Source organism: Camelus ferus, chromosome 10 (assembly GCF_009834535.1).
Source record: "Camelus ferus isolate YT-003-E chromosome 10, BCGSAC_Cfer_1.0, whole genome shotgun sequence".
Lineage (NCBI taxonomy): Eukaryota > Metazoa > Chordata > Mammalia > Artiodactyla > Camelidae > Camelus > Camelus ferus.
Window position 1 is genome coordinate 29,739,852 of NC_045705.1, and position 12,067 is coordinate 29,751,918.

The following is a 12,067-nucleotide window of genomic DNA, read 5'->3' on the forward strand; positions in this document are numbered from 1 at the left end:
CTCCAAATCCTCCTTGGCTTGCCCTCAGCAAAAGGGCTTTGGCTCTCTTTTCCACGGGGCACGTGGTGACTGGGGGAGAACCATGGCTGTAGGTCCCCAAAGAGCTGACTGCCCCACTTTCCCCACATCTAGGTATTTGATGAGCTGCTCCTGGATGCAGATTTCAGCGTGAATGCAGGCAGCTGGATGTGGCTGTCCTGCAGTGCTTTCTTCCAACAGTTCTTCCACTGCTACTGCCCAGTGGGCTTTGGCCGCCGCACGGACCCCAGTGGGGACTACATCAGGTGAGGATGCAGACCAGGCTCTCTGGATTCTGACCTCTGTGGCTTCCTCCTAGAACGAGATACGCTTGGCCCTTTGAAGGAGACTCCCAGCATGCTGTTGGGTTGTCTGGTGTGTATGTTTCAGGCGATACCTACCGAAGTTGAAAGGCTTCCCCTCTCGATACATCTATGAGCCTTGGAACGCCCCAGAGTCAATTCAGAAGGCAGCCAAGTGCATCATTGGTGTGGACTACCCACGGCCTATGGTCAACCATGCTGAGACCAGCCGGCTCAACATTGAGCGGATGAAGCAGATCTACCAGCAGCTCTCCCGCTACCGGGGACTCTGTAAGGAGCCACTACTCCCACCACCATCCCCTGCTTCTCTGAATGGCAGATAGCACCTGCAAGTTCAAAGGGCACAGATGGTGATTCCCAGATATTCACAGGGGGAGACCAAGTGCTGTCTTCAAGGCTGTTAAGTTGGCTTGACTCCCCGGGGCACAAGACACGCATGCTGGGCTGGATCAGGGCTCTCTGAGTAGTTGTGGCCAGTGGGAAGAGATGGAACCTTTGTGTCATGGCCCAGTGCCCCCTGCCTTGTACTCATCTGCCCCACGGCCCTCTGCAGTCCTGTGAGATTGCATTCTGATTACTCCCCTGCCTCTTTCCAGGTTTGCTGGCATCTGTCCCTTCCTGCGTGGAAGACCTCAGCAACCCAGTGGCAGAGCCCAGCTCGAGCCAGGCTGGGAGCATGAGCAGTGCAGGTGAGTAGCCACTGGCCTGCCGTGGCCTGTGCCCATCCCGAGGACACTGCAGAGCTACCACCACATCCGTCACTAGGGGCTGAGACAAAGGCCAGAACAAGTCTGTGCCCCAGTGGAGCTTATATTCCATCTGAGGGAGACAGATCCTAAAGGAACCATGCAAGATCATGTCAGATAACAAGTGCTTTTGGGGAAAATAAAATTGAGTGACCTCATGAAAGAAGGGCTGGAGAAGGGGGTTTTTTTTAGATGGAGTATCGGACCCACATAGTGAGCAGAGCCAGCCTTCCAAGAACTGGGGGAAGAGCATTCCAGGCAAAGGGAATAGCAAGAAAAGACCCAGGGGCGGGAACAAGCTTATCCTATTCCAGCAACGAGGGGAGGGAGGCTGGTGCGGCTGGCGTGTCCTGAGTGAGGAGCTGGGATGCGATGAGGACAGGTGCAGCAGGAGCGCCGTGTAGACTCAGCATCCACGAGGAGGGTTAGGATTCTGTCTTCAGAGCACAGGGAAGGCACTGATGGGTGGTCAGCGGGGCAGAGGCATGACCTGGTTTCTGTTTTAAAAAGCTCGCTCTGCCTGCTGTGTGGAGGGACAGTATGGGCAAGAGTCCCCAGTTATAGGGAGGCTAGAAAAGAGGCGGCTACAGGTGTCCAGGCAGGAGATGGCAGCAAGACCCGGGCAGTGGTAAGAGAGAAGTAGACAGACTTGCTGCATTCTTAACCTCCACCTTCAGCTCTGAGATGATCAGTAAGGTCAGACTGGCAGGAACGTCACATTTTTTCTAGTTTGTCCAGCCCACAGGTGAGGGCACTGTTCATTCTGGCTTTAGGAGGCCCAGCCAGCATGGCAGAGGGAAGTTTCCACCTTCAGGGCGAGGACAGCAGACAGGCTGCATCAATCTCTGGCCTTAAGCCCATGTGCTTTGGGGCCCAAAAGCTGGCTTTGCTGCCAGTGGTCCTGGCTGTGCTCTCCTTGGACATTTCCAGGCAAGGTTGATGCTGAAAGGAAGGCCTAGGGGCACGTCTGAGAAGCACTGTGCTGGTTACATTGATGAGCCAGGTTCCCTGTCCCCCAAAGAGCTGCCACTGCAGAGTTAAGGGTCATCTTGGCTCAACGCACAGTCTGTGTGACACTTTGACCCACTTCCCTACAGGTCTAAGACCACTACCTGGTGGCCCAGCATCCCCCAAACGCAAGCTGGAAGCAGCAGAGGAGCCTCCTGGTGAAGAACTCAGCAAACGGGCCAGGGTGGCAGAGTTGCCCTCCACAGAGCTGCCAGGCAGGGATGTCTGAGAGTGAGTGACAGCAGCTGAGAGCTTCAGGGAGGGAGGGGGGAGAGAGGTGGGGGTGGGTGTAGAACACTGCTGCCCTGCCAGCTCAAGGTTAAAACTCAGCAAACGAGATTACAACCTGGGGGGACTACTTTAGGATTTTTTAGGATTTCAGCTCAAAAATCCTACCCTGACTTATACCTTCTAAAATTAAAAAGGGGGTTAAAGCCCTGATCTTTCTTTGCCAGCTAAGGGAAAAGAATTATTTGACTCTTTCTACCTATTAAAGTGAGCCACATCCAAAAAAAAGCGGACGTGAAGACTGGACGTGAAGCTGTGGGAGAATTGGCCCAGTGGCAGGGCCTGAGCGTGCTCAAGCCCCTCTGCCGTCACCCCAACGGGCTGTGTTGTGTAGGCAGGCCAGCAGAGGGCAGCACCTACCTTCAGAAGACAGGCTTAGGGGTGTTTGGAGGCTCACTCAGCCCAGCCCCACCAAAGGACCAGGAGGTCCCAGCTCCCCATCATCTATCTGTGCCTCTTACAGCCGCTCCTCCGTTCTCACCTTTCTTGTGGCTTTGGGTCTACACTTCCTTGTCAGTGCTCATCTTTCTTGGAAGCCCCCTGAATGTCTTTTGAAAAAAAAAAACTGGCTCCTCTTTCCCCAGAGCAGGAAGGGCCTTTTATGCCTTTCTGTGAGAGATGTAAATTACTGTCCCCTTTGAGTCATCATCTCAGGCTGTTCCCTATGTGCCAAGTCTGCATCATTAGATTGGAGAGTGATTTTCTCCATGGAGCTGATTGATTCTTTTTTCCAAACCCCTCCACTTCACGGCCAGGCCAGGCCATCTAGTTGGAGCATCTAGACTTAAATGCTGTGTGAGACAATGAGTGTTTGACGCTTGTGCCCTTTATCCTGCTGAACTTGTAATAGATGTTGCTGATGGACAGACTGTGTTACCTTGTTCTGAGAGTACTGGCAGCCTTAGATACAACTCTCTTAGTCATCTGTTAGCTCTGTGGTTCTAAGCAAAGTTCATTCTGTCTTACAAATCTGGAACTTACCAGGCTGATACTCTGACTTTCAGGTGAGAAGACCAAAGAACAGAGAGGTTAAACGTCTGGGTCAAAGTTGCTCAGTAAGCTAATGACATCCAATTCAGCATAAAACTGTTGCCAGCAAGTGTGTGAGGGAGAGGGGTATAGAACATATGAAATGTGATACGACGCCCATCCACAAGGACTTAATAGTCTGCTTAGGAGAAGAAAACAAATAACTGATAATTCCTAGACAAGTGATACAGACTCTTCAAGCTTATTACAAGACAGCTCTTGGTGGGCTGGGGTGATCCTGGAGTACAACACAGAAGTTTCCCCTAGGGGGCTGGGGAGATGAATTGGATTTAGGCAGCAAGGAGGGCATTTCAGATAAGAAAAACAGCTTAATGATTATGTAATTTTGTACTAATTATTTAACCATTATGAGACTTGGTTTCTCACCGGAAATTAGGTTCTTGTTACAGAGATTAAATAATTAAATATATATGTCAGTTAATGTGTGGGGCTGCTAGGAATAGAAAACCTGACTACTGTGGCTAAAACAAATACAGGTTTATTTTTCTTACCCAACAAGAAAGAGATCCAGAGCTGGGTGTTGCTGGTTTTGGTTTGGTGGCTCAACAATATCAGAGCCAGCTTTTCTGAGATTCTCTTGCTTCATGGCCTCAAGGTGGCTGCCACAGCTTCAGCCATCAGTTCCTCATTCAAAGCAGGAATGAGAAGGAATCACAGAGACAGCTGCACTCATTCATTCATTAAACATTTATCAAGTGATCACAATTTGCCAGACACGTTGTAGACATTGAGATATGGTTGTGAACAAGACTGACAGTCCCTTCCCTCTTGGGTGTGTCTTTGTAGGAGGAGACAGACAATAAAAAAATAGATACATCATGTGCCAAGAGGCCCTAAGTGTGTGAAGGAAAAATCAAATTGAGTAAGAAGATAAAAAGTAAAGGTTGGGGCACAGTGGAGTTTGCAGTTTTGTATTATGAGGGTTGTCAGGGAATGCCTCTCTTCTGTTTATCAAGAATATTAATGCTTTCCCAGGATACCCCTCCCCAGCTTTTTACATTGGCCTCATGACCCAAAATTTAGTCCCAAAGCCACCCCCCAGCTGGGAAATAGGGATGTGGATTGTCAGGATTGGTTAGACCATTGATTTTCCAGCTTGAGTGAGCAATAGAACCCCCTAGAGAATTTGGTAAGCCACAGGTGGCTATGCCCTACCCCTAGAGTTTCTGATTTGGTGGGTCTGGGGTGGGATCTGAGAGTTTGCACTTCTAACAAGTTCCCAGCAGTTCATGACGCTGCTGTTCTGGGACTGTATTTTGAGAATCACGGACTTAGACCAATCGTGATCCATTGTCTGGGCTGGGCCCATGACCCACTGAACAAAATCCAGGTTCTGTTAGCTAGGAAGTCTGAACACTGGCCAGCAGCTAACAGTGTCTACATAATATACCAGACACTTAGCCAGGCCCTGCCTCATAAGTTCATAAGTGAAGTGGCAGCTACTACTATTATTATGACTATTGTTATCATTATTATTTTAGAAGAACGTAAGGTTACAGTTCGGTCTGATCATGTAGGGTTTTAGATATCAGGCAGGTGAGTCCTTGGAGTTCTCTCTGAGAGCCTAGGAGCATTTTGGAGCAGGAGAGCGAATGATCAAACTGGCATTTTGGGAAGATTCACCAGGCGTGGGCTGGGCCCTGCAGAGGACATGGTGGTGGGGAGGCAGCCAGCTGAGAGGCTGCAGCGATAATTCCAAGTGGACGCTTCAAGGTGCAGGGGTCGGCGCCTGTCTCTTGTTTTGTGGTCCAGGAGATGTCCGGTCACCCTACTGCAATATCAAGGACTGGTTCTCAGAATTTAGCCCTTAATCGTGGCTAATTGGTTGGAGGTGGGGGCCAGGAGAGGACAGGACAGACATCTGTGTTCTTGGGAAACAGAGAGAGAAGAGTGCACTTCTGTTTCCCCGTGTGCTGGCCGTCACACCTGGGCCTGAAGATGTTTAGCGTCCTCATCAGTAACATGGTGGAGACAGCACCTTGTCCCCTGCCCCACCCATCCAGCATACACACTTGGGAAAGAAATGGAAAATCCTTATGTGAAAAGCCTTTGAATAAGTAAAACACACCACGCAGATGAACTCACATTACCATCTTGCACATGCTTCCGAGGGAGTCTTTGGTTGTGTTATGGTTACTCCAGTCAGAGCCAGCACACTGGGCCGGCTGGACCACAGAGCAGTGGCCCCAGGGCCTGAGTTGACAGTCTTACTGCGCCTACTCCCTTCTCCTCTGTCAGTTTTAGTTGTGTGACTTGGGCAGGATTCATAACCTTTCTGAGATGCTTTCGCTGTCAGGTGTGAATAGCCATTCTTTACCAGCCTGAAAGCCCCTCCTGGACCCGTTGAGGCTCTGTTTAGCTCCAACCTCTATAGTTTTGTGCTTCTGTTATTTCTAATGCCTCAGGTGTGGACAATGATTTAAACTGATCTTGTGGGAAAACACACCCTGATATCGGTAGCTTCCATGCTTACCGCAAACCCACGTCAGTATCTGTTCTGCATTTGGCTTTATTGTACAGTGTTCACTAAACTGAAAAATAAGCCAGCCCCAAATAGCTGTCGGTTCAGATGCTTCCCATAATCCCCAAAGCTGCTGACTGCCGAGGATTCCATCAGCCTCGAATTGTGTACAGATTCATCTTATTGGTCCGATTATTTTACCACGAGGGGAACAGTTCACGTGATCCATTTGCTGTTCTGCGGGTACATAGTGATCTGCTGAGAGAAGCCCACTGAATACAAAGGGTTTCTGGCCAAGGATCACCTCTTCCCCTCCCCCTCCCAAAGCTCACCAGAGCTGGGGGCCTCCCTGAGGAAAACCTGACTCCTGGAAGCTGTTCGTTGCCTTTTTGACATTTGTTACCCCTCCTTACATGAAACAACGCGTGTGAAAGGCTCCGGTCAACCTATAAAATGCTGCCCAGAGTGGAGGCCGTGTGGTCCCTGCCTGGGAGCAAGTTTTCCTCACCTCTCTGGCTCTCGGTTCCTGACCTGGGAATGAGAAGTTGGGACTCAGTACCCCCTTGCACCTTCCCTGGCACTTACTGAGTAGCTTTTGACTGACGGACGTCCCCTCCCCTTGGCTGTAGGGTTTGTGTGGTGCAGGAAGGGCAAGTGTGTGAGGAATGAGACAGAGCTAAGAGCCCAGCTGGGGTACACAGCTGCACCTCTGGCCTTCCCTGCTCCTAACTTGGAAGCGCATAGCAAACCCTCTGCCCCTCCCAAGCACTTGGGCACAGTGCTTCACCCAGTGTGGTGGGGAGGGGTGACCTCTGAGACCTGCTTACAGCCTCCAAACAAAGTTTCTTTCAGACCTTGAGCCGTAGTGGACTCTGCTGACATAGGCGCTTGTGTACATGTTATCCACACACCCACCTGGGCTCGGGCCGGGGAAGGGTGGATTTGCAGATTTGGGTTTCTTGTTAGCATCTGGTGGACAGGAAGGGGTGTGAGGGCACAGGTACCCAGGGGGTCATCCTAACTGACACTGGCACACTGAGGGAGGCAGTCATTAACTTATTCTATGTTCCAGCCACTGCTGTGTCTTGTATTAATGACGGATTGAAAGAGTTGGACAATCATGAGACTGATTTTTTTGGCGCATGTTTTATGAGTTGATTTTTTTCCCCTTGTGCCTCTCCCCTAGCTGTTCTTCCCTTTCTTTTAGTGCTGCTGTCATCATTTTCCTGCAAGGCCTCATATGATTTCCCCAGCCCCTCTTTCCTGCAGACTTATGCCCTAGCTTGAGAACAAGAGCACAGGGACCAGCTCATTGTCTGCTGATCAAGCAGCTTGAATAACTAGTTATTCAAGCCTTTGACTAGCTTTGTAAACAAGGACAAACTCATTCTTCCAAACCTTGGTTTTCTGTGTGTGTGTTTCTGATCCCAACATAGAGGGATGTGGGTCACTGGGGTTTATCTGAGGCCAGGAGGCAGCCACCTCCCTTTATGGTCTGCCTCATAGCGAACCCATGCCCAAGTCAGAGTAGGTCTGAATGAATTGTTATTATAACCACCTGACTGTACCTCACCCCCTTATCTTCTAAGCTTAGGCATCAGTTCTTAAACCCTCTGGGTTACCCATGCTTTGAAGAATCTGATGAAGGATGGAGCCGCCTCTCCCTGGAAAATTGCACCCATTCACACACACAGAAAAATGTACACAGAATTTCAAGGTCTTCGTGGGCTGCCCCTTAAGCCCACCCTTGGACCCCTTAAGGATCCAAGAACCCCAGAGTGAGAGCCCTTGTCCTAAGGAATCTTCAAGTACTCTTTATCTTCCTCTATCCTGTAAGGTGGAGAGGACACAAGAAACGGAGGTAGCGTGTAGGAGGACTGGTGTGTCTACTCTGCAGTCCTGAAATTCTCAGTCTCAGAAGAATCATCATCTCTTTGACTTAACAACAGTGGTCAGAGAGAGACCTGTGTATAAAATATATATCCCAGTCAGCATGTTTCAATAAACATGTATATACTTTAGTAGCAAATATAATTATTTGTAGTGAAAAGTATGGCTAGGCTAGGTTATTATAGTACAAACTTAAAGGGAAAACTTGTTGAAGACATTTTAAAGAAGGAGGCACTCAGTACTGAGCCATGCAGGGACGCACTTCTGTTTGCTCTTGATTTTTCCCAGCTTCTAGGTGAACTATCATCACCCAGATAAAATCTTCAGATTTAACATTTGTCTGAAAAGGTTTGCATGGGTCAGAAGACTGATTTTTTAATCCCTGACTCCAATGCCTTTGACCCTTGAGAGCATTTTCCCTTTCCTGTTAACATCTGGACTTCATTTATGTTGCTTGCATATTAGTCTTCATGCCACCATGTTGAATTCCTTCTTTTTATATCCTCTAAAAGTCATCATGAGCAGTACTATAATATAGAGATTACCTAATGGTAAAAACACAGGTTTTGGAATCAGACAGACCTGGCTTTCCTGTTTTGGCTCTGCCACTTCTGAATGTGGTAGTCATGGGCAACTTCCTTATCCTCTCTGGCTTCGGTTTTCTCATCTGTAAGAACAGAGGCCATATCTTTAGGGTCAGTGGGATCGCAGCTATGTTAGTTTGTTTGGGCTCCCATAACAAAGTGCCACAGACCAGGTGACAGACAGCAGAAATTCTCCCATAGTCCTGAGAGCTAGAAGTCTGAGACAACTTGATGACAGGGCTGCTTTCTCCCGAGGCCTCTCTCCTTGGCTTGTAGATGGCCACCATCCCCCATCGTCTTCACTCCGTCTCACCTCTGTGTGAGTCTGTGTCCTCATTGCTCTCATAAGGACACCAGTCTTATGGGATCAGAGTCCACCCTAAACACCTCATTTTAACTTAACTACCTCTTTAAAGATCTTATCTCCAGAAACAGTCACATTCTGAGGGGACACAATTCAGCCATTTCACAAGTGTACAGTGCTTGACCCATAAGCTCAGTAATCCTTCTGGTTATTATCTGCCTCACCATCATTTAAACCGTCCAAAGTTTTAACTGAACCCTGCGTGTCTCTTTACACTCTCAGACGCACTAGACCTATTCAAACAGGCAACCCAGTGTTATGATGAAGCCACGTCTTCCCTCTGCCCCAGATTCAGAATGTTCTAAATCTTTAAGATGAGTCATCCTTGTGTCCCCCTCCAGCCCTCCGTCTTCTAGCACAGTGCCAGGGTTCTTTTATCTCTATGTGGAAATTTGCTCACCGGCTGATTCTAAACTCAGTCATTGCCTTCATCTTCCAAAATTACTGGTCCTGGCTGGCTTCTCATCCAACCATTTTTTTCTGATTCTCCATCTCTGGCAGCAGCCGCTGTGCCTTGATTCAGAAACTGCCTTTGTCACATCTGACCAAGTGTTACCCAAAGCCTCAGGTGAGTGTCTGTGGCCTTCTCCCCCTCCTCCCCTGCTGCCCTCAGGCCCGGGGCAGAGGAGGAGCAGAGGGTCCGCAGAGGAGAGCTTGTCCTGTGTCAGCACCTCAGAAGCCAGTGTTCAGGCACCCGCTGACATCCCAGCAACGACCTTGTCCCCAGGTACCTTGGCCTGTTCGGTTCGCTCTATGCTCTTCCCAGTTCCCCAGAGAAGCAGCTAGAGGAGCCATGTCCCTGGGCAACTGAGCGCCTCCTGAATGTTCCTTCTTGCCCTTGTTTTTCCCTTTCAGCTGCAGTGCTGTGGCTCCGTGAGCAAAGCCTGGGTGCCCGAGCAGCCACCGTGGCAGCAGAGTGCAACCTGCAGAACAGCTGATCACCTACAGAGATGGAGCAAACGTGTGCGTGTGTGTGCGCTTGTGCAGAGGAAGGAGTGGGGGCCTGTTTGCGTGTGCATGCATCTGTGTACACTCGTGTGGTTCTGAATGCTGCCTGGGCTAGAGGAGCACCTGTAGCAGCTTCACCTCAGCCTCCGGACACCAGGCTGGAGGTCATGGCAGTGACTTTCATCCCAGACCTGTCCCTGTGAGCCAGCTGCCTTGTCTGAGAGTGGTAGGACCTTAGCTGGGTTTCTGGCATCTGTCCCCCGACCCCAGCACTTCCTCCCTCCCTCCTCACATCAGACTGAGGAGCAGGGCGGGGAATCATTTCAGGCTCTGGCCCAGAGCATGCGATTTTAGAGGCAGCTGGGGTCCTGCTGAGTTCCTACTTTATGACCCTGGAGGCTGGGCAGGCTGGAGCGGATGGGTGCTGTCCAGACATCATCACCTGGCCTGGCTTCTTTCTTATTTTAAAATTCTCTGCCACTGGGTTCTTCAGACTCTTCCTTGGGCGGCTGGGACTGAGCGCGAGGATGTAGACAGATCTGCAAACTCTGCCATCGTATAGAAGTACACCCAAGCACCTGACTGGAGTGCTGTATGCACAGTACAATGGAAAATAGCCTAAGAACATCTCCCTTTTTGGAGCTGAAAACCTGAGGTTAGGAACAGAATCCTAGTCTCACTGTTCCTTCCCCAGAAGCTGAGAGCCAGCCTCAGAGCTCACTGTGGAGACTCAGTGCCACTGCCAGGAAGAGGCCAGGTTCCTGGTGGTAGAAAGCCCCCTGGTTCCTCTGGCCACATTTTGTGGCACCTCAGAGCTGCCACCAAGGTCAGCTGATGCCCAGCCAGGGAAGCCATTCTGGTCTGCACTCTAGAGGCCTCCAGGGCCTGCCCGGGGCTGACCAGCATCCAAACTGCCGTGTCAGCTCTCCCAGTAGGTGGACATTAAAGACCCAGGCCGGTGGACTGCCAGGGACAATTGGGAAAGGTCTGGCCGAGATCCCACCCCGCACGCCAACCCTTCCAGAAGCAGCAGGTGGGAGGTTTGACCCAGAGGAGCCAAGGCCTTGCATTCCAGAAGCAGCCTGTGCCTCCCACCTCAAGCCTCCCGCTGTCGGAGGTCTGTGCTGAGAAAGACACAATGAAAAGAAGGATGATGTGGTCAGCTGGAGCAAGTCTTCCTTCCATCCCATGGCCTGCACTTGAGCCACAGTGTGTGTATGTGTGTGCGTGTGTGTGCGCACCTGCAGGTGTATACGTTGCTAAAAGGTCAATTCCTCTTTGGATTTTTGTCCTCACGCGTAATATTGAGCTGGCCCCTGGGCCTTCTCCTCTCTACCTCCCCTGTGACCTTTCCTGGCCTCATAGCTGTTAACTTCCCTTGGCCCCAGCCCTGCCCTCCACTGTCCTCTGTCCCAGGACCAGAACCCTGGGGTCAGGCTCCTGTCTCCCACATCTGTCCAGCACATTGACAGGCTTCTTCCTGAGATGTCCTCAGGCTTTCTCAGCCAGAGAGCTGCCTTTAGAGTCCAACTCTTGTATGTATGTCACCCTCACTAGAAATGTTCCATAGTCATGTAGGGGGAGCAGGGCACAGGCAATGGTTTGTATTCGCAGCATTGGGTTGGGGGAGTCACTGTTCCCTGAGCCCCAGCCAGGAGGAAAGAGAATCAGGACTGTTGCCAGGAGAGTAGGGCAGGCCTGGAAGGGCTGGTCTGAAAAACCAAGAAGACTGAGGGGTTAGGGCCAGAGCCAGTATTTATTTAGCAGCACCTTCAAATGTTAGGATGATTCCCTTTTCCTACCTGTTTGACGATGGCTCTCCCTAAGGTCCAAGTTGGCAGGACCACCTCCCCCTACTTCACCATCCCTAGCATGCTGGCCCATTCCCAGTAGAACGAAGCGTTCCACTCAGAGCTGGGAGGGGTGGGGTGACAAGAGGGTGCATCCAGTGTCCTGGAGCTCCACTGTGGCTTCATGCCTCCCCTCTCCTGGCCCAGGTGTCCCTGGGACCTGCTGCAGCAGAGCATTGCCCCAAATCTTGATCCAAGGGCCAGCATGGGGAGGAGATGGGTGCAGGCTAAATGCACTTTATTCAGAGATTTTCTGTTGCTGGGAAGGTGTGTTTCTCCCACAGTTTGTGAATATTCACGTGTTTCATAAAGGTCTGATCTTGTCTGAGCAAAGCTGTGATGTCAATTTTGTGGGGGTCTGGGGATTGGGAGGCAGTAGGGCTCAGCCTGAGTGAAGCATTAGGCCATACTGTCTTAATTCTGCTGGAACCTGGAGGCTCTCACCCTTCTTGGAGGTGGCAGGGAGGAGGGGACAGGAGATGGAGGAATGGGAAGGCTCCCAGTTGAGCAACTGGAACAGACTAGTGGCTCCTCCAG

At 50.6% G+C, this 12,067-nt stretch overlaps 1 protein-coding gene across 1 annotated transcript in view; it reads left to right on the forward strand.

Moving 5' to 3' along the window:
• The window catches only part of CRY2 (cryptochrome circadian regulator 2), a 31,918-nt gene extending 20,055 nt beyond the window's left edge, over positions 1-11,863 (forward strand). The window contains exons 8-12 of the mRNA XM_032488540.1: positions 133-284; positions 409-611; positions 938-1,030; positions 2,185-2,326; positions 9,588-11,863. Of these exons, the coding sequence (XP_032344431.1) occupies positions 133-284; positions 409-611; positions 938-1,030; positions 2,185-2,324 (588 nt within the window). The 3' untranslated portion in view covers positions 2,325-2,326; positions 9,588-11,863. The remainder of the gene's footprint in view (positions 1-132; positions 285-408; positions 612-937; positions 1,031-2,184; positions 2,327-9,587) is intronic.
• The last annotated feature ends 204 nt before the right edge of the window (positions 11,864-12,067 follow it).